This window comes from Galeopterus variegatus, unplaced genomic scaffold (genome assembly GCF_000696425.1).
Source record: "Galeopterus variegatus unplaced genomic scaffold, G_variegatus-3.0.2 Scaffold174, whole genome shotgun sequence".
In the NCBI taxonomy this organism is placed as follows: Eukaryota; Metazoa; Chordata; class Mammalia; order Dermoptera; family Cynocephalidae; genus Galeopterus; species Galeopterus variegatus.
In genome coordinates, this window is record NW_007726285.1 from 151,168 (window position 1) to 173,348 (window position 22,181).

At 51.8% G+C, this 22,181-nt stretch overlaps 1 protein-coding gene across 2 annotated transcripts in view; it reads left to right on the forward strand.

The window, feature by feature from the left end:
- Nucleotides 1–597: 597 nt before the first annotated feature.
- Nucleotides 598–22,181, forward strand: part of ACSF3 (acyl-CoA synthetase family member 3) — a 55,020-nt gene continuing 33,436 nt past the window's right edge. For both annotated transcript variants that reach the window (XM_008563359.1, XM_008563364.1), the window contains exons 1-5: nt 598–1,269; nt 2,380–2,535; nt 11,957–12,111; nt 14,017–14,162; nt 20,324–20,436. In XM_008563359.1, coding sequence (XP_008561581.1) covers nt 598–1,269; nt 2,380–2,535; nt 11,957–12,111; nt 14,017–14,162; nt 20,324–20,436 — 1,242 coding nt within the window. The remainder of the gene's footprint in view (nt 1,270–2,379; nt 2,536–11,956; nt 12,112–14,016; nt 14,163–20,323; nt 20,437–22,181) is intronic.

Below are 22,181 nucleotides of genomic sequence, written 5' to 3' on the forward strand. Positions count from 1 at the left end.
ATGTTACTTAGAATTTACCTGTGTACATTAAATTTTATTGGCTGCTCCTTGGTTTTACCTAGTTTATGTCATTGTTTTAGAATCTTGGGTACAGCCTGTGGCTCACTTGGGAGAGCATGGTGCTGACAACACCAAGTCAAGGGTTAAGATCCCCTTACTGGTCATCTTTTGGAAAAAAAAAAATAATTTTATATGGTCTTGAAATCCCTAAATTGATGAGATTAAATAAGAAGCTGAGATGGTGGACCTTTAAGTCCAAGGTGGTTACGCACATTAGGCCCAGCCTGCTGCGTGGGGTGCTTCCTTGTGCCAGGCACTTGGGCAACCTTCGTCTGGCTGGGGATTTGGAGGGTGTTTATTTTATTTATTTCTTTTTTTTTTTTTTTTTTTTAAAGATGACCGGTAAGGGGATCTTAACCCTTGGCCTTGGTGTTATCAGCACCATACTCTCCCAAGTGAGCCATTGGCTGGCCCTTGGAGGGTGTTTAAATATTGCTTTAGGCAAAGTGAGGATAGGACCAGGAGGGTGTTAACAGGCTGTACCCTTTCTGTCCCCCAGCGCTGCACCAGGGAACCGAACAGGTGTTTGCTGGTGCGATGCTGCCCCACATGATGCGGTCCTTTCGGCGCCTGGTCTGCGCCTTGGCCTCCTGCTGGCCAGTGCCCATGAGACACAGAGGAGGCAGCCTGCTGCACACAGCCTCAGTGGCCTGCCCGGACAGGACTGCCCCGGTGTTCACCCGAGCCCTGGCCTTTGGGGACAGAGTTGCCCTCATTGACCAGCACGGCCACCACACATATAAGGACCTTTACAACCGCGGCCTTCGCCTGTCTCAGGAGATCTGCAGGCTCCGAGGGTGTGTCAGTGGGGACCTCGGGGAGGAGAGGATTTCCTTTCTATGCTCCAACGATGTCTCCTACGTCATTGCCCAGTGGGCCTCGTGGATGAGTGGTGGCATCGCAGTCCCCCTCTTCAGGAAACACCCTGAAGTCCAGCTGGAGTATTTCATCCGGGACTCCCAGAGCTCTGTGGTCATTGCTGGCCAGGAGTATGTGGAGCTCCTGAGTCCAGTTGTCAGGAAGCTGGGAGTCCCGCTTCTGCCTCTCACACCCGCTGTCTATGATGGGGCTACAGAAGAGGAGGAGGGGCCGGTGCAGGAGCTGCAGGAGCGGGAGTGGAGAGATCGGGGTGCCATGATCATCTACACGAGTGGGACCACAGGACAGCCCAAGGGCGTGCTAAGCACCCACCACAACATCAGGGCCATGGTGAGTGCGGGCGGCTCCCGGGAGTGGCTGAGCACAAGGGTCAGGGGTGAAGTGTTCAGGCATAGAGGGACATGGGGCCCATGGAGTGACCCCATGAGGACCATGTGGCTCATTGAGGAGAGAATGGACCCAAGATGTGACATGGAGGTATTTTTCAGAGAGACCAGCCACATAGGATATGTGATCAGGATCTGAAATTGGGATTTATTTGGGAACCTGAAAGCAGGGATTACCTTTATGTCTACTTTGCCTTATGCATTATTTTTCTGTTCTGTAGTCTAGTTACCATCTTTGCAGAACTTTTCAGCCAATTTATAATTTATGCCCTGTTTACTTCCAAAAAGTACGTCCAATAAAGTCTCTTACGGACTAGAAGCAATAAAATAAAAATAAAAGCTCAAGACCACAAAGAGGAAGGTGGGACTGACGCTCCACAGAATCCCTGGCTGAGCAGTCTCTGTGAACCTGCTCGGGCTGCCTGGCACGTGTGTCCTCACATGTTTGCCGAGAGCATCTCTGGACTCTGTGAGGGAGTGGAGCCTCCTGTGTTGCTCCGTAGAGGTTGTGGCACCTGCGGTACACCATGTCCTCAGTGTGATTTCACAGAGGAGCAAATGGGTCTTGCCTTACGTCACTTCTCAGTGAAAGACTATGGGTTCTGTCACAGCCGAGCAGGGTGATGATGGGACAGGGTAGGACAGGAATCAGCAGAGAGCCCAGCAAAGGCAGTGCTGGGCTGACTGGGTGGCTGGGCTGGGCGACTCCATTCAAACCTGAGCTCTGCTGGGTCGCCAAATCCCAGGTCCCGGGCAGGGGGTGGAGCCAGGAGGCAGTGCCAGAATCACACCTCTCCCTGTCTGGGTGCAGCTGCCAAGTATGTTTGCAGAGCCTGTCAGACACGGTCCAAATTCACTAAAGCCCTGGCTGTTAACAGCACTGTCTGCATCCCTGGGATATAGGGGTGACCCAGCAGATCCTTGGTCATTTTGTCGTCACCTCCCTTAGCTGCCATAGGTACGAAAACAAAGAACGAGCTCTCTTCTTCCTCTCTCCCGTCTGGACCCCCTCCCTCTCGCTCCTGTTCTTAGGCAGTGCTCTTGTCCCCTGCAGGTGACCGGGCTGGTCCACAAGTGGGCGTGGACGAAAGACGATGTGATTCTCCATGTCCTCCCACTGCACCATGTACACGGCGTGGTCAACAAGCTTCTCTGCCCACTCTGGGTGGGAGCCACCTGTGTGATGGCGCCCGAGTTCAGCGCTCAGCTGGTGAGTCGGGGCGGGGCTCTCAGCACTGCCCATGGGCCCATCTCTGGCATAGAGACCTCACAGTGGCTGTAACAAAGATCACAAACCTGGTAGTTTAAGACAACACACATTTATGCTCTTATGCTTCTGTAGGTCAGAAGCCTGGGCGAGTCGTATAGAGCCAGCATCAAGGTGTTGGCAGGACTGGTTCTGTCTGGAGGATCCAGGGAGAGTCTGTCGCCGCCTTATCCACTGTCTAGGGGCCGCCTGGGCTCCTCGGCTTGTGGCTGCATTGCTTATCTCTGCTTCTGTCCTTATGCAGCCTTCTCCTCTCCTTTAGCAAAATCTCCCTCTGCCTCCCTTTTATAGGCCCACGTGGATAACCCAGGATAATCTCCCATGTTGAGACCCTTAACTTAATCCCATCTGCAAAGTCCCTTTCACCACTGAGGTGACAGGCACAGTTCCGGGAGCAGGATGTGGGCACCTTGGGGCCGTGATGCAGCTGCTACACCAGCTCTCCAGTCTCTCTGCCCTTTCTCCCTCCCAGCATTTCTGTCCTTCGTAGCACTGGCATTGGGGCAGACAAGGAAGAAAGGATGTGCCCCCTGGCTGTGTGAGGAGCACAGAGGGAGCTGCGCCATCCCCCCGGGCTGCCTTGTGTGGCATCACCTGTGCAGGGCATCTCCAAGCAGCAGTGCAAAGACAATGCTTTGGAGGGAAAGAAAAGACTTGGGTTCAGCGCCAACCCCACCCATGGTGACTCGGTGGCAGCATAACCTCTCAGAGACCCAGGCTCTTTGTCTGACATTTGGGGACAATGGTGGCTTCGTAGGGTTGCTGTGGGGCTCGTGGCATGTTTCCACTGCCACACACTGTGCTGCTCGCCAGCTGCAGAAGTTACAAAAGAGGATGGCCTCGAACAGCACAGGAAGAGCTGGGGACACTCACCTCAACAGGGGTGCTGCAGAGCACACTTCTTCAGTGAGGTCATAGACTTTGTTGATTTACACTGTGATTGACATAATGAATACAACTTTTGTTCTCGGGGGAAAAAGTTAAAAGGTGAATGTATGAAAAAAACCTTAGTATTTGGATCATATAATAACACTTCTCAAATCACACCACGCCCACCAGTCAAGCAGAGGAGCCCTCTGAGGCAGGTTTCTGGGGCCAGGCTCCTGGTCTGTACCAGCCATGCAGGTTGGTGGCAGCACAGGGGCTGTCCTGCAGGTGGACAAGGGAGTCACAGCATTAAAGGCCCCAAGCACACTGCTGTGGGCCAGGTGCTTGCTAGGACTTTTTTCCAGGGTCTCTCTGGCCCCCTTGAGGGACCTGCTCAGAGAAGCTCTTAGTCTCTGCCTAGTAGTTCAGTACTCAAATTTTAGTTAAGAGCAAATTTCCTCACAAAGAGGTCTCTGAAAGCCAGAGTCCCTGGTCTGCAGAATGCACCATTTACCACAGTCTGCCTCCTCAGCTGCAGCAGGCAGGAGTCAAGGTCTCAGGCCGCCCTCCTCGTGTCCTGGCATCTTAACCCACATGCAGGGTTGGGAGGTGGGGTGCAGGCAGATCGTGTTCCATCTGGCCAGCCCTCCACCTCTTTGACCCTCAGGCTTGTCCTCTAACGCTCTGGGCTACATGAGCCCGGGGTGCATGTAGGATGCCTGGCCTGGTGCCCGGCAGGCACCACAGCCAGGAGGGCACAGAGTTGAGAAGGAGAAGGGGGGTTTCCTTTGCGTGCAGTGGGAGGAATGTCTGGAAAGAGAATTCAGTAGCAGTGTCATGAGACCAAGAGAGCCTGTTTCCTGGCAGATACTAACACTGGCATTTAGAGAAGGATTTATTTAAAATCTAGCGGTTACCATTGTGGCAACAGAGGTCGCTGCCGTGGGCCATGGTGGTCCCTTTCAGACCCTGCCCTGAGAGCCCTGAGGGCCCTGGGCCTTGCTGTTCCTCCTTCAACCCCAACAGCTCCATCTTCATCTTTCTGTGAGTTTTTTAAGCTACAGGACCCTTAATGATTCTAGATGAACAGAGGGCCTGTGTGAAGCTGGTTTCCTGGTTCCTAACTGGGCAGTGTCACGATGCCCTGATAGGTGTGGCTGGTGCATTGCAGGCCAGCACAGCATGGAGAGACCCAACAGGCTTGCCTTCCTAAAGCCACGAAACTCAGTGACCGTGAGTAGAAGCAGGAGGGAGGCCGGCCTCTTCCACACGCTGACCTAGGCCTCATCCCTCAGGCCATCCCCACATGCCCTGCCTTGTCCCGCTGTTGCTTTGCCTGCCCAGGTTCCCTCTCCTCTCTGCATGCCTTGGCGCCGCCTCTCTACTTGACGCCACGACCCCACCCTCCTGTGTTGTTTACTGCAGCCCGTTGCCTTCGCACATACAGCAGAATCTGCTGCATGTTGTGCTCATGTCTCCTCTCTCCCGACAACATCTCTCCATGAGGGTATGCACTTGTCCTGTACACGGCATGTCCCTGACCTTGGGCAGCAGGGGCATGTCCCTCCATGAGTGCGTGATGGATGGAGGAGTGAGTGTGTGCTTGTCACTTTGGACGGCACATCGAGGCTCCAGGCCCAGGTTTCTGAAGCCCTTGAGCTCTCTGGATTCTCTCTCTATAAACTGCCTCGCTTTACTTAAATGTCATCGTGACCATCTGAATTTACATAGCAGGCGTACTGGGGGACAGTCCCCTAAAATCACTTAGTGAAGTAACTGTTCAGTGAAAGCTTTGGTGTCACTCTCCTGAGGAGTCAGGTAAAGCATAAATAAGTGCAGCACGGCACAGTTCACCACCTGAAACCTATCACGAGTCTCCTGAAATCTCAGGGTTCATGCACGTTTATGAGGAGCCCAGATAGCAGGAGCCGGCTCTTTGCTCACAGCAAGGCTGCTGGAGAGCCAGAGGCCACTCCTTAGGTGCCTCCTGTTGCACATGCCTCTGGACAGCATGTTGTGTGACAGGCTCACCTGTGTCTTTGAGCTGGTGGGAGATTTTGTGTGAAAACAGGCAGAGAATCTCATCCGTGGTGTATGGGAGCCCCCCTGCCGTTCTCAGTGTCCCCCAGGAGTTCTTGCTGGTTTGAAAGCTTGATCAATTTAATTTTGCAGCATGTGCACCTGTTTAGTTTTGCTGAAGGGAGAATGGATTGTGGAAAAGTGAGCACTGTACAGGAAAAAAAAACTGACAGGGATTTCACACCTGTTCCCAGAATGTCGGATTTTATACAAGAGGGGTCTTCTAGAAGGTCATGGAAAGATTCTTTTTTTTTGTCTTTTTCGTGACCAGCCGCATTGCACTCAGCCAGTGAGTGCACCGGCCATCCCTATATAGGATCCGAACCCGCGGTGAGAGCACTGCTGCTCTCCCAGCGCTGCACTCTCCCGAGTGCGCCACAGGGTCGGCCCTGGAAAGATTCTTATTGTCTTTTACTTCCATCTTTCCGTGAACTTTTGATGTACACTTGTATGTGATTCTTTGGCCTCCTGGGCATTCTCCGGCCTCTCCACAGTACCGAGGTGCTAGCACTTCTGGAGGCAGTGAGACTATTCATTTACCACTGGCTGGGCTGGGGTTGTACTGCTGGCCGGGCGGTTTGGTCAGGCCTGAGGGTGGGCATTTCCACCCTGCCCCCAGGGAGGCCCACCCCTGGTACAGGCACTCTGAGCAGCAGGCACCTGTGAGGTTTGTGTGGGTTGTCTGTCACTGGAACTAGATTGCAACCTTCCTCCTGTCGACGTAGTGAGAGATTAGAGGTTGTGAGGTGCTGGGAGACTAGGGCTCCTGTGCAATGTAGGGGAGAGATCTGTGACCCTGGGTATTGGGTAAGACTCCTAAAGGCCAGGTTCACCTTGCAGAGCTAAAGCAGGAGCCCTGATGAGTTCATTCCCTGCCAGGCAGTCCTCCCCAGAGCTTCCCTGATGGCCCCACATCCAGGATCACCTCTGAGAGAGCTTCCCCATTACTGTTGGTCTCAGCTCTTACTTTTCAAAAACAACTTAGCACTTTCACAGCTGTGACTTTGTCGTCTGCTTAAGATGCAGAGAGTGCCACTGTCTCCTCTGCAAGGTCCATTCTAAAGACATCTGCCCAGCACCCGGGACAAGGCCACTGTTGGCTCCTTAACTGAGGAGGACTCGCCCAGTCCCACTCTCTCCTAACTGTGTGCTTTCCCTGGTGAACTCCCAGTGAGGAGCCGTTCTACATAGAATGTTACTGTCTGTCCTCTGACTGGGGGCTCCCTCAGCTGCCCCCTGCCCTTGAGCATGGTCAGACCTGACTGCAGGAGCCTTTGTCCACAGGCACTCACTGTGCATGGCCTGCTGTGATCATGTGGACAGAGGCACCAGTGGACTTTGTCCTGGACCATGCCAGGAAGTGTGTGCAGCCAGCAGGCAGAGAATCTCCTTCAGGCCAAGGGCAGGTTTGTTTTGTCCGTCACAATAGAGATCACGTTGCCCTTGAGGTAAGAGTCAGGCAGTCACCTGCCCATTGTGGAGGATTTGGGTTTCCTTAGCACAAGGTTCCTCTCCTAACACACGGCTGGATGGGCACACTGGCCCTCTCCCTGTGCCTGTGGGCACCGGGGCTTGGGAGCTGCTGCCCTGGGCATCTGGGGTCCTCTACTGCAGCATCAGTGACACTGCAGATGACTCAGTAGCTTGCAAGGAGGGTAAAATCTCAGACCTCCGCAGTTCTGGACACCCCACTTAGGATTTTCTCAAAACTTAATATTGAAACAAATGCGACACTGTGGCTGAGAAAGATTACAATTCTTCCATAAACCTGACTTTCAGATGTTGGGGAATTTAGAAATTTATGTCAGTGAATTCCAGCTTTCAACTGTATTAAACATTGGAGTTTTGTCTAGATTGTACCTATAAAGTGTGTGTAGGGTGACCAGAAACCTGGCATGGAGTGTCATGATCTTAGACTTGAGGTCTTAAAGCCATCCTGCTCAAGAGAGGGCCAGGTCATGTCTGACGAGGCGGCGGGGACAGGGAGGAGGGTGGGAAGACACACATACTGCCGTCACCCTCTGGAAAGCAAAGTCCTGCCACTGACCAGGCTGTCCAGAGTCTCACCAATCGCTTCACCCCGGCCGACTTCCTCAGATCAGAGCAGCAGTTCATGGGTGGGACCCGATGGTGTAGACACTGGAGCTCCCAGGCAACTCCTCTTTGCCCCTCTCTGGGAACCGTGGTCTGCTCTGTGCTGTTGCAGCAGCAGTCTGTGGTCGCACCACCAGACGGCTTTTCAGTAGTGAGGTGCTTGTTACTGTTCTCCCAAGGGGTCCCCGAGGCCTACAATTCTGGGGCGTTGGCAGTGTGTTGGGTAGGAGGACACTGCTGCCGCCTCAGTGCGAGCTGTAGGGTAGCAGCTGCCTTTGCTCACTTGGATGGGCACCAGGGCAGACGGCCTTCCTGGCGGGGGTTCCCGGAGCAGCCATGGCATCTGTGACATGGAAGCACTGGTCAGCATCCTTCACATCATTGGTCCTTTGTCTTTGATTATCAGTTTATATTCTGCATAAAAGGTCTTTGTCACAAATATGTACATGAATCTTTCCCACTGATCTCTGGCTTGCCGCTACACTTATTTTTAACAATGTCTTTTGATAAAGAGAATTTTTAATTTAATTTAATTTTTTTTATTTTTATTTTTATATTTTTTTCCTTTTTGTCTTTTTTCGTGACCGGCAACGGATCGCAACCCTCAGTGTCGCGCCCGGACCAGACCGGGACTGGCAACAGGATCGCAACCCTTGGTGTTACTCCCGCACCTCGCTCAGCCAGTGAGCGGCTGGTCTGTATGTGGGATCCGACCCCTCGGCGGGAGCGCCGCCACAGTCCCAAGCGGCGCACTGCAGCAGTGCGCCACCGGGCCAGCCCAAATTTTTAATTTTAATAAATCTAATTAGGAAGTAGTGATGATAGACAACACTGACTTACTCTCGGTCTTGGAGGAAAGCATAATATTTCACTATTAAGCATGACCCTAGCTGTAGGTTTTTTTTTTTTCCTTTTTGTCTTTTTTCATGACCGGTAACGAGATCGCAACCCTCGGTGTCGTGCCCGCACCGTGCTCAACCAGTGAGCAGACCGGTCTCTATATGGGATCCGAACCCTCGGCGGGAGCGCCGCCACACAAGCACCGCACCCTACCAAGTGCGCCACGGGGCAGGCCCAGCTGTAGGTTTTTGTAGATATCATATATTAGCTTGAATATTATCAAACAGTTTTTATTCATCTGTTGAGATGATCATAGGGTTTTTTCTCTTTATTCTGTTAATGTGGTTAATTATCACGTTGATTAATTTTTAATGTTTCGGGCCAACCCTGTGGCTCAATCAGGAGAGTGCGGTGCTGGGAGCGCCGAGGCCGCAGGTTCGGATCCTATATAGGGATGGCCGGTGCGCTCACTGGCTGAGCGCGGTACGGACGACACCACGCCAAGGGCCGCGATCCCCTTACCGGTCACACACACACAAAAATTTAATATTTCTAGTTTCCTAATCTTGCAATCCTGCAATAAACTTTCTGTGGTCATATAATCCTTTTTACATGTTGATGGATTTGATTTGCTAATATTTTGTTGATGATTTAGCATCTGTGTTTATGAGGAGTGTGGGTCTGTAATTTTCTTGTAATGTCCTTGTTAAGCTTCTGTGGCAGGGCTGTGCTCACCTGATGAAGAGTTTGGAAGTGCTCTGTCTTTTTTTGTTCTCTGGAGGAGTTTGTGTAAGGTTGAGACTACTCTTCCTGAAGTGTTTAGTAGAATTCACCATTAAAGCCATCCAGGCTCCAGCCTTTCTGGAAAGGTTTTAAATTAAGGATTCAATTTCTTTAATAAATATAGGACTTTTAATATTTTCCAGGTTTTTCTTTTCTTGTGTCAGTTTTGGTGAGTTTTTTTTTTTGGTTTTGGAGGAAATTGTCCATTTCATCAAAATTGTTAAATTTATAGACAAAAGTAGTTCATATTTTCTCACATTATCCTTCACTGCCTCTACAATCTGTGGTGATGTCTCCTTAAATGTCTGATATTTGCAGTTTATGTTTTCTTTCTTTTTTCTTAGTCACTCTTGTTTTAGAGCTTCATTGATTTTATTAACCTTTTCAGAAAGCCAGCTTTGACTGTGCTGATTTGCTGTCTTTCTGTGTCATTAATTCTGTTCTTATTTTTATTATTTTCTTCTTTTATCTTCATGGCATGTTGTTATTGTTATTTTAAACAATCAGGAGTCCTTACCCGCCTAATCTCTTCTTCTGATGCTCTGTGTTTGGTCCTGCAGATCTGTGCTGCTCTCCTGTGTCACTTCCCTTCAGCCTGAAGGATTTCTTTAATGGTGCCTGGACTACAGCTCTGCTGGTGACAAATTCTCTCAGCTTTGTTTCACTGAAAATCTTTTTATTGCATCTTCCTTTCTAAGAAACAGCTCTATCAAGATATAATTCACATACCATAAAACTCACTATTGTAAATGATTCATGATTTTTAGTAAATATATATAAGATCGTGCGACCCATACCTCAGTCCGGTGCCCATTTTCAGTCGATCCCTGCTCCCAGCCACCAATCTGCTTTCTATCTCTATAGTTTTTCCTTTTCTAGACAAACATTGCATATAAATGGAATCATATGATGTGTAGTCTCTTGTGTCTAGCTTCTTTCATTCTGCAAAGCATTTTGAGTTTTGTTCATGCAGTAGCTTGTGTGTACAGTTTGTTTCTGGATAGCATTCCGTTGTGCGGGTATGCCAGTTTTGTTTATGCATTCACCGCTGGATGGGCATTTTGGTGGTCTCCAGCTTGGGCTGTTGTGAATGATGCTGCCATGAATGTTTGCGTACAGATCTCTCTGTGGACTCTTCATTATCTCCCATAGACACATGGGAGTAGAACTGATGGGTTGTATGGTAAGTGTATGTTCAGCGTTTCACGTTTTCACCAGTGGCGAGTGTGGGTTCCAGTCTCATTTCATGCTCATAGCATTTGTGATTGGTTCACTGTTGTCCTCGTACAAGACGCAGGCGAGGCAGCGTCTCCGTGTCTTCAGTGTGCGTTTCCCAGTGACTGCTCATGCTGAGCATCATTTCACCTGCTTGTTCGCATCCACATGTCATCTTTGATGAACCATCCAGTCAGATCTTTTACCTGTTTTAAGAATGGACCATTTGTCTTCTGATCGTCAAGTCATGAGTGTCCCTTGTGTATTCTGGGTGTGAGTGCTTTACCGGTTAGGTGGTTTGCAGTGCTCCCCCAGCTCTGCCTTGTCTTGTCGTTTTCTCAGTATTGTCTTTTGAAGAGTTTATGTTTAATTAATTAATGTTTTTTTTTCATTTGTGTGACCGGTAAGGGGATCGTAACCCTTGGCTTGGTGTTGCCCACACCACGCTCAGCCAGTGACCACACCGGCCATCCCTATATAGGATCCGAACCTGCGGCCTCGGCGCTCCCTGCGCCGCTGCGCTCCCAGTGCCACACTCTCCCGAGTGAGCCACGGGGCCAGCCCAGTTTATGTTTAATTTTGATGAAATCCATTTTATCAGTCTTTACATTTTATATATCATCCTTGTGATGTCATATCTAAGAAATGTTTGCCAAACCAAAGGCGAGATCTGTCTGTGTAGTATAGGCCCCTCCCATGGTCCTAAGCACCAAACACTATGGAGTGCTCTCTGCTCTCCATCCTAACCATTGGGAGTACACGGAGGAATGCTGGGGTAAAGAGAGCCCCAGGGAGAACATGACATACCAGCTTTTTCTGAAGGTTTACGGGGAGAAATGTAAAAATTTTATGGCTGGCTGGTTGGCTCAGTTGGTTAGAGCACAGCCTTGTAACACCAAGGTCAAGGGTTCGGATCCCCTCACTGGCCAGCCACCAAAAAAAAAATTTTTCTTTTTTAATTAGTGAAAATTTTAAAGCATCTTTATATTAAAGCAAGAAATATTTATCATGGAGTAAAATACAAAATTCACATGAGTTTTTTTGATAATACGGAAGACTTCCTCTGTTTACCATCTCTTGAGTGCCTGTCTGCCAGGTACCATGCTGATTTCAGGCTTGTGGTGGCCATCTGGGGCTGCTGGCCCAGTTTCGGTGAGGCACACATCCACCCCGCTCTGTACGGCTGGAAGGTGTGAGGTGGAGACCCCTCTGCTGGCCAGCAGAGCTGGAAGCCTTATCCCAGCTCCTCTCATCGGGATCACTCTTCCTTCTCACAGGCCAGACACAAATGTCCCACACACAGGGTGACCTCCGTGGGAATGATCAGACGCTGAGGCACCACTTGTAGATAGGTCCACATGGACTCTCTAATCTGCTGTAAGGAGAAGCTTCTGTTAGCACCGTCCTGGAACCAGAGAACATCTAGTGTGTGTCTAGGGGGTTATTTTCTAGGTTTTTTCCTGGATGCTTCCTTTTTTCTCTTTAGGTTTGGGAAAAGTTCTTAAGCTCTGAAACTCCACGGATTAATGTATTTATGGCAGTGCCTACAATATATACCAAACTGATCGATTACTACGACAGACATTTTACCCAGCCTCATGTCCAGGATTTCATACGTGCAGTTTGTGAAGAAAAAATCAGGTAAATGAAAAGAGCCCACTTTTTATCCAGAAAGTTTTATTTTTTTATTTAAAAAAAAAATTTTTTTTTCCTTTTTGTCTTTTTTCGTGACCGATAATGGGATCACAACCCTCAGTGTCGCACCCATACCGCGACTGGCAACGGGATCGCAACCCTCGGTGTCGCGCCCGCACCGCGCTCAACCAGTGAGTGGACCGGTCTCTATATGGGATCTGAACCCTCGGCGGGAGCGCCGCCGTGCTCCCAAGTACCTCACTCTACCGATTGCGCCACTGGGCCGGCCCCAGTCCAGAAAATTTTAAAGATCAGCAGATGTGACAGATTCTAATCAGCCAGTTCCACTAAGTTTTAGGAAGCAGGGTTTTCCTCTTTCTCTAAATGGCGTGTCATTGTCTTGCTCTGTTGGTCTGCACGTAGACCTGTATTCTATGCCTCCACCTCTCTGTCTGCCTCTCTGCACTGTGGTAGCATCTGCAGACGAGCATGGGGGTGGACTACCTGTGCTTTCATCCACTCTGCCGGCACGGACCATGGCTCCTGCCTCTGCTGTGCCTGGTCTGTGGCCCCAGGAGCCCTCTCCTGTCGCCCTGCCCCTCCTGCTCCCTGGGTATACACACCTTCACTCACAGCTGTGAGCTAAATCTCTGGGGTCCTTCAGTGCATGAAGTTTGCTCTGCGTTCCCTTATGATCCTGTAGACAGGTAAGTCTCTCTCCCTTTTTACTGGAGCATGACTTAACAAGTGGAAAGTGTGCATGTGGGCGTGTTGCTGAGTGAACCTACACATACCAGGCAGAGCAGAGGCGTGGGCGGCTGTCTTCTCCTGTGGCAGGGGAGAACAGGAGCCCCTTGCTGGGCTGCTGGGTGGCTTCTGGCTGCGACCTGCATTCATTTTCTGCGGCCTCCGTGCCGCTGTGACGCCTGAGCCCTGCTCCTCAAGAGAGCACAAGGGAGCAGGCCTTCGCTTCCTGGGGAGAGTCCAGATCACCCCGGACAGGTGTCTGGTATTGTTGTGTTTCTGCTCATGTACAGTTCCTCTGCTCCTTTTCTACAAAGACATGAGAAAGCTGGAACCCTTGATTTTGAAGTGGCTGCTCACCAACTACCCGGACCCACCTGCACAAAGCCCCCAGGCTTGGGCAGCTGCCGAGGGAGCTGTCTACTGCTCAGGCCACTGATTTGAGACCAGGGTTACTTGCACATTTTACCAAACCTAAAGAACCAAGGGCAGGAAGGAGATCACAGAGAGAGAAAGTCAGGTGACTTCTGGTGATGCCACCTTGCTGTGGGAGGCCCCGTTGATCGAGCACCCTCACAGAGGAAGGGAGGTGCTGGCGCCCCAGGTCCAACTGCAGGCAGAGCACTCCACACCCCCTGCACACAGTGCTGCTGTGAAACACTGGGGGAGGCAGTGAGGGACTCCTGGTGTCATGTGAGTGTCACCAACATCCACTAACCTGAAGGCTGAGGCATGCGACGAGCCTCTGTGCACGGCCTGGCCTTGGCAGCTGCCAGCGTCTCCTGCTCCTCTCGAACGTGGTGGCCTTGTATCCAAAAACTGGATTGTGTTGGCATCACCATCAATGTTACTGTTGCTGTTATTCAGGATTGTTTGTGGACAGCACAGTAACTATTTGCAAAGTGCCACCAAAGACCCTGAAAATGCTTTTTTACCTTGATTCCTTTTGAAGACCTGTTTATATTCCAAAATATACCCAGCAAATTATTTTTTTCTAATTAAGTTTTAGCCCAAACTACATTTTTATCATGGTTTTTAAAGTATAGTGGTGTCGGGTGGAGAATACTCTGCATCGTCTGTTTTATTGTGCTCATGAAGAAGTGCTGTCTCTGCATACCAGGGCACTGCCCCTTAGAAGCTAAGGCTGCTTTTGGTTGTGCCATGCAGGCTCATGGTCTCTGGCTCATCGGCGCTGCCCCTACCCGTGCTGGAGAAGTGGAGGAGCATCACAGGCCACACTCTGCTGGAGAGGTACGGCATGACAGAGGTCGGCATGGCCCTGTCCAGCCCCCTGGCCACGGCGCGCCTGCCAGGTATGCACAGCTCCTGCAGCTGCTTCCGCCCCCACTTTGCACTGAACCCCTCAGGTGGGCCAGTCACAGGCCACCCATGTATGGACTAGAGGGATGTGGAGGGCGCTGCCTTCTGGGACAGGCCACCAGGCCAGGAGCACCCTCTCTGGGTGTTTGCTGTCCACTGTGACTTATACCATCTGGACAGATCTACTTTTCTCCCAAGCGTCCGGTCAGGGATGGGATAGAAGGTGCTCTTTGTGCCTGGATCTCCTGGGGTGACACGCAGAATAGATAGGAAGCTACAGAATTTGGGGCCTGGCCCCTGCTGTCAGGTGGGGCTTGCTAGGGCCCTGCTGCTCACTCCAGACCAAGCTTACCCCTGGTGGGAGCCTCCCGCCCGTCCAGAGTCCAGGTGCCCTGAGCCATGCAAAGCCGGCGGCCATGGAAGAGATGGTGAGGGACAGGGGTCCTGTTTTAGTCCGTTTTGTGTTGCTATAACAGAAATAACCTAAGACTGGGTAATTTATAAAGGAAAGAGGTTTATTTGGCTTACGATTCTGGGACAGCTGCATCTGGCAGAGGTCTCAGACTGCTTCTACTCATGGCGGAAAGTGGCAGGCAGCCGGCGGGTACAAGCAGATCACATGGTGAGAGGAAGCAAGAGAAAGGAAGCAAGAGAGAGAGAGAAGGTGCCAGGGTCTTTTAAACAACAAGCTCTCACAGGAACTAATAGAGTAAGAACGCACTCATTTATCCCCCCTCCTCCAGGGAGAGCATTAATCCATTCATGAGGGATCCACCCCCATGACCCAATCAGTTTCCAGCTCTGTCACATTGGGGATCAAAATTCCACATGAGTTTTGGAGGGGACAACACATCCAAACTGCATCAGGTCCCATCCTCTGCTAAATGACCACGTGCCTCCTTTCCCTTCTCTAGACAGATGTTCCTGGCATCAGGCCCCTCTTTTCACCCAGCCTTCCCGAAGATGTTCCAGTCCGGCTTTCACTTGCACAGGCCCTTCATGTCCTGGGTCCTCCACAGGGATCTCTGCAGGAAGAGTCCAGGGCCAGGGCTGCTGTTTCCTTCCAGGCCGCCTCTGCCCATTCTCGCAATTAGTCCACTCCAGTGTATCCAAAACAGAAGAGAGATCTTGGTTTAGAAGTACAAGTGAAGTAAATCTCTATGATACCCATGCAACCACTTACCTTGCACGCTCTGTGAGATTCGCCCTTTCTGGTGTATAGCGCTGTAAGCTTTGAAAACACCAGCACAGTCACGACATAGAGGGCTCACCTTCAACAATTCCCCCTTTTTTGTGGTCCACAGCTCCTCTGCCCCCAGCCTGCGACCACTCACCTGCTTTCTCTTCCTGTTGCTTTGCTTTTTCTGGGACGTCCGACAGAAGAATCCTGCAGGACGGAGCTGTTTGAGTCTGGATTCTCTCACATGGAGACTTGTGCTTGCTCCTGTGTCATTATGTGTTCAATAGCTTGTGGCTTTTTGTTGCTGAGTGGCGTCCATGGTGTGGAGGTGCCACCTTTATGACCTGTGCACCAGCTGAGGGACCTGTGGTTTCTTCCCAGTTTTGGACAATTACAAGTAAAGGTGTTGAACATAGGTTCTCATTTCACTTGGGCCCATGCCTGGGGCTGTGTAGCTGGACTTTGTGAGCTGCTGTGCGTTTCCAGCGCAGCCACACCCCTGGCGTTCCCACCAGTGTGGATGAGAGACACAGAGCCACCTCGTCCTCCGGAGCTCCTGTGTTGTCTGGCTTTTTTAAGTCGTTCTCACAGGGTGTGGTGTGTCCTGTCAGCTTATTCTTCTCCAGTGACTGGTGGTGTCCAGCCTCTCTGTACATGCACCTGCCATCTCTGTGCACCTTCTCTGTTGAAATGTCTCGTCAGACTTCTGCCCATTCCGATTGAGAATTTTTTAAAATTCTGGATACAAGTCCTTTATCAGACATGTGATTTTTTTTTTTTCTTTTTGTCTTTTTTACTGACCGGTAACGGGATCACAACCCTCGGTGTTGCGCCCGTACCGCGCTCAGCCAGTGAGCGGGAACCGGTCTCCACATGGGATCCAAACCCTCGGAGGGAGCGCCGCCGCGCTCCCAAGTGGCGCACTCTCCAGTGCGCCACCAGGCCGGCCCAGACATGTGATTTTAAATGCATCTTCTCAGTTTGTGGCTTAATATTGTCTTTGAGATCAGAAGTTCTTGATTTTGGCCCGGCTTATCAATTTGTTCTTTTATGAATTGTCCTTTTAGTGCCATATTTAATAAATCTTTGCCTAGCCTAAGGTTGCAAAGGTTTTCTACTATATTTCCTTCTAAAAGGTTTATAGTTTTAGCTTTTACATTTAGATCTGTGATACATTTCGAGTTAATTTTTGCATATAGTACAAGGTATGGATTAAAGTTCATTTTTTTCCATATGAAAATCCAATTTGCCAAGCACCGTTTGTTGAAAAGACCATCCTTTCCCCCATCAAGCTGCCCTTTGAATCTTTGTCAGAAGTCAGTGGCTATATGGGTCTGGTTCTGTTTCTGGGTTCTCTTCTGCTACGTTGGTTGGTCTGTCCTTTTGCTGATTCCACACCGACTTGACTCCTGTGGCTTCACAGTGGACCTTGAAACCACAATTTGTCCTTTTCAGAGGCATTTCGGCTCATCCAGTTCCTGTGCCTTTCTCCTTGGCATGGGCGTGATGCTGTGGGCAGGTGTTTTACAAGGTCCACAGTGGCCCCACAGTGGGAGGTGTCTAGGAACTGAGGCCTGGGGACTCAAGGAGGCCAGACAGATGTGTGGGGCCAGGCAGGGGACCAGCATGTGTCCGGGTGCTGAGGCCAGAGTGGACATGGTGCTAAGGACCAGTCAGGTCAGCGTGGCAGATGGGTGGTCAGGTGGGGAGAGGGAAAGGAGGTGTGTTGGGTAAAGGAGCCTGCAGGACACGGTGCCTGAGAGGCTCCCGGCTGACCAGGGAGGGGGTCCAGAGTGCAGAAATTCTTGAATCTTCAGTTACTGGCTGTAGCTTTTACTCAAGCCTCAGAGTCAGTGTGCGGAAGGCTGGGGCACACTGTCCCCTAGAACAAAACCAGATGTCCGTGATTGCTTCTTGTCTCCAAGTCACTAGAGGTGCTGAGTCAGCCTGACAGTCAGTGTAGCACCATTCTTTGGTTTGTAAAAAAGTAGACAGCACAGCCCTCAACAATAAATTCAAGAATGTTACATAAAAATTCTTTAAATACAGTCTCCTGAGCAACACTTCTGGAGAAATAAGGTTGAAGGAGGATCTTTCTTCTCACTTTCGGGCTCTTGTCCAGTTCTCAGTCCCGATGGCCCAGTCCACGTGCAGTCCTGACCTCCGGCCTGCAGATCTGTTTCCCACCGAGGGCTGTGCAGTGTCCCCTTCACGCTCGGACACCTCCCCGCTGCTGCCCCTTCCCCTGCTGCTGCCCACATGGCCTCCAAGCGATATTCCTGTGGGGGATGGGCCCAAACCACCACCTGGATTCATTTGAAGGCTCCCTGAAACCCGACGGGGGTGGGGGGGGACAGGGGATGGCAAGGTCACCTCAGATGCAGAGAGAGAAGCCCACGCGGGTTGAGTGCTAAGCATTGCCCTCCCCGCCTCCCCAGACTGTGAAGGGAGATGAATAATTCATGGCCGAGCACTTGCTGGGCCTAATCACTCTAATTGGAGGTGTGGATCAGAAACACCAGGAGCTCCTGCAGTGCTCTGTGAGGCGTGGACAGGGAGCTCCAGGACCTTATTGTTGCTTCCCTTCTCTAGGGACTCAGGCGGGCAGAGCGACATCACGGCCAGACAAGAGATAGAGGCCGCAGGCCAATTAAAGTCACCTGAGAAGAGCCACAGCCATTTTAGAGAGCCGACTGTTGGAAGAGGATAGTGCTTCCTCTTCCTGCAAAGGACCAGCCCCATTCACATTGGCGCACGTGCCCAGAGTGCAGCAATGTGCACCTGGTACGTGGATGGTCCCTTCCTCAAGCCCTTGTGGGCAGTGTCGCTGTCCTGCTTCCTGCTGAGTCCAGACACTGTCCTGGACTCTTCTGTGCTGCTTCAAATGCTCAGGCACATGTGGCCCTGGGCAGATCTGCAGGCTCCTGCTGGTCCTATCCTGGTGTCCCCAGGGCTGGAGCCAGCAGCCCAACCTGCAGGGACAGGGAGCACACTTGGAGGAGGCAGTGTTGCCTTTTGGACAGGGCTCGATTAGGAGCATAAAAGGAAAGGAGCCGGTAGCAGGCTTTTGTCTCTGAGGGAGGGTGGCCTGTCCTGCTTAGGATTTTGGATGCGAGGTGATGAAGTCACTACATTCTCCTGACCACTGAAGCCACACTAGTGGAAGTCCTTTTTGGCTGGTGCTTTAAGAAGTCCCTTCCGACCAGCCTCAGAGGGTCACAAATTGGTTGGTGGTGGATGCTTCCTCTGCTCAGGCCGATCACCTTCCTGGCACTGCATCTGGCCATGTTCCAGCAGCAAGAACCCACCTGTGGCTGTAGAGTAGGGGGCACTGCTGCTCAGCGGAGCACAGAGCACTCTGGCCAGCCTCTGCCTGCCTCCTGCATGCTGCCTCTCTCCCCTGCACTTTCATCTGCTCATTTCCTCCTCTGTTCTGTGTCTTTTTACACATGCACTTACATTGTAAACAACCAGACAGTGACCACCAAGGAGCTGAAACCAGGCTCAGCCTACTGAGGTTGACCGTGAAATGGGAGCAGTAGGGAGCAGTCTAGCAAGAGGTGTGATCTCTCAGTGGGGAGCCGTGGCCATGGCCAGACGTCTTTGGTGCATTGGCCCCTCACTCATCTGTCGGTCCTTAGTAGACAGTGATGCCCAAGGAGGCGCAGCGAAGCCTGGGTGTCTAGAGGACAGATGTCAAGCCTCATCATGAGATGTTGGTCCTTAGTATATGGTGATGCCCAAGGAGGAGCAGTGAAGCCTGCATGTCTAGAGGACAGATGTCAAGCCTCATCATGAGAAGAACTCCGCAAGGGTGTGGGGTCATTTAATCTAGAAAAGATCATGACCTTGAGGTTCGCTGTCAGCCTGTGTATAGAGTATGCCGAGTGGCGGCTGCTCTCTGTCCCGCTGTAGGCACAGCTCCACGTCTGGGAGGCTCTGAGCTTGCAGCAGGGACAGCCGAGGGCAGAGGGCTCAGGGCTTCATCTGCGCATGGGCTGTGCTGAGCATCCTGGCACTGTGTGGCATGCGGCACCCAGTAGATGCCCTGCCAAGAAGAGGTGAATGGCCACCATCACAGGATGCCATGCATATGAACGTCCCAGACAGAAACATGCAGAGAGACAGAGAGTCACCTTACAGTGGCCAGGGTCGGGGTGGGGGATGGGGAGAGACCGTGCATGGGGAGGGGTGTTTTTCTGGGGTGATGGAGCAGTTTGAACCGGAGCGAGGTGGTGGCCGCAGAACACTGTGAAGTCACCACCACCACCAACTATGCACTTTAAAATGATCAGTTATGCATTACATGGATTTCACTTCAGTTTTAAAAATCTTTAGAAACAACACACGAAAAAAGGAGAGACAGGAGGATGCTGCCCCACTGTGTCCTTCTGGGCAGTGACACCAATTTCTGACCAGAGCCACAGGGCTGGCATCAGACCATGTGGACCAGCAGAAAACTCCGCAGGGCAGGCCCTGCTCCACACACCCCCTCAGCCCGGCACCGGCAAGAGTGAGACTTGTGCAGACAGGCCTGCTAGACCATGGGCCCCAGGACCTCGGGGGGTGACAGCAAGAGCGTGTGGAGCTGCTTTCCTGCGAGACTTTGTCCTGTGACAGATCTCCACCCACTGGCATCGTTACCAACACCCCAGATCATCCAGGCAAGGGGCCAGCTCTCCTGTCCCTGTAGTTGATCTCAAGTAGAGACAACACTGGAATCTACAATGGGAGGTTATGAGGCCTCCGGAGATGGCTTGGGAAGTGCTGTGTAGAGCTGGCACCTGTGGGGCTCAGCGAGCATCCATGGGCGCCCACACCGTCCTCTCCAAGGTCCCAGGCACAGAGCTTCCCCCTCCCAACACCCACCACATGTGGTGTACACACGGGGAAGCCCAAGGAGTCCGAGCATGGGCTGCGTGTCTCTCCTCTGGATCTGGCTGACTGCCTTCTTCTGTGTTTTCTCCCCTGTAGGTTCTGTGGGGACCCCGCTGCCGGGAGTGCAGGTGCGCATTGTCTCAGAAAACCCACAGAAAGAGGGCCGCCCCTACGCCATCCACGCTGAGGGAGATGAGAGGGAGACCAAGGTAGCACTGCTGTTCTGGCCATGGCAGTCGTGGGTATCATGGGACTGGGACATTGCCTGGCGGGTGCAGGTTACAAAACTGTCTCTTTCCCTTGCCAGGTGACACCCTCTGTGCAGGGGACCAGCGCCCCTGGGTGAGGGAGACACCAGCATTACCAGGGCACCCACATGTGTTTTGGGGTTACCCATATATGTCCCTCTGTCTGCTCACAGCACGGGGGACAGAGGGAGCCGAGGCGTGGGAGACGCAGGGCCCCGCCTATTGGGGAAGTGTCGAGATGAGTTGTTATGGGCTAAGGAGAAGCTCACCATGAAACACTGGAGGGCACTGTGGATGGGGATCTGGTTGAAACCATTGAACTGGCGTGACCTGGCACCCATTCTGACCGGACGCTGACCGTAGACTCCCAGGTAGGTGCCGGGCAGACGCACAGAGCCCGGCCAGCCAAGGCAACTGCTTCTGCTGAAAGCAGCACTCTCTCTGTCCCATGTGTTGTTCTAAAATCGACAAGCGTGGACAAGAAGAAAGAACAAGGTCTCATTTCAGTGAGGATTCTAAGAGCTAAGCATCTGCAGCTCACAGTGAGCTCGAGTCACAGAGAAAAGTTTAGGGATGGTTGGAAAATTGAATTTTGATATAAAAGGAAATTATTCCCTCTGAAGCTGACATCCATAGCAGGTAGCACTTGTGATTGATGCTGTTGCCCTGAGGGGTTTACACGAGGAAGGAGTCACAAATCCTTTCACCTGATTCCATCCCCACATGGCCTGCTGGTCAGTCCAGCTCCTCACGTGATTCCACCTCCACACATTCAGGAGCAAGCTGTGCTAGTCCACCTGGGACACGCCCTCAGCACCAGGGACAGGTTGTAGCAGGCTGTACACCTCTCCAGGCTTGGTCTCCGCATCTGACAGCTTGCGGGTTGGAGGAGACGGTGGTTGTTGAGTGGTTTAGCTCAAGCGAATGGGCAGGACCTGGGTGGCCACAAGTGGAACTTCATGAAAGTTCCCAAATAACTTCAAGAAGTAAGTGTTCTGCTTATTTAAGAAAACCTCCTACCTGGGCCCTCTGCTAGACCACAGCTCGTGTGTGGATCAGGTGGTGCCTCCTGTCTTGCATGGTGCCCACCCTCAGGTTGGCCTCAAGGCTCCAGGACCCGGCCATCCTTCCGTGACTTCCTCTCTGCTTGGCTCCTGCCCCTGCCCAGCTGGCTCCAGGGCCCTCAGCCACACTGGCCTTTCCTGGCCCTTGGGTCTGTGCCCTGGAGGACACCTGCCCACCCCAGGGTCAGCTGGCCTAGCCCTTCACAGGGACAGGACTCTGCCCATGTTTGTGGGTCAGGGACACCGTCCTGTCAGTAATGTTCCCAGCACAGAGAGGAGCGGTGCCCAGAAGATCCTTGATGGCTAGGGAAACAAGACACCCACTGCACAGGCCTCTGTTGGGGGACACACCGAGGTCCCAGGTGCGTCAGCTGATGGGCTCTGGCCTCCACTGGCACCTGTTCTGCCAGAAGTGATAGAAATGTTGCCAGAGAAAGGGATGAGGGGTGTGTCTATCTTAAATTAAAATAAAACTTAACTGCTTTGCACCTGTAGTGGCAAGCTGCCGGCTACACCTAATTACACGTGTGCTGCGTGTCTCTAATTGTTTGAGTCTACAGAGAGTTCTTCCCTGAAACGTGCTTAAAATAGAAGCAGCAGGCACCATGACAGAAGGAAGCTGCTCTTAGGGCTCCAGGGGCA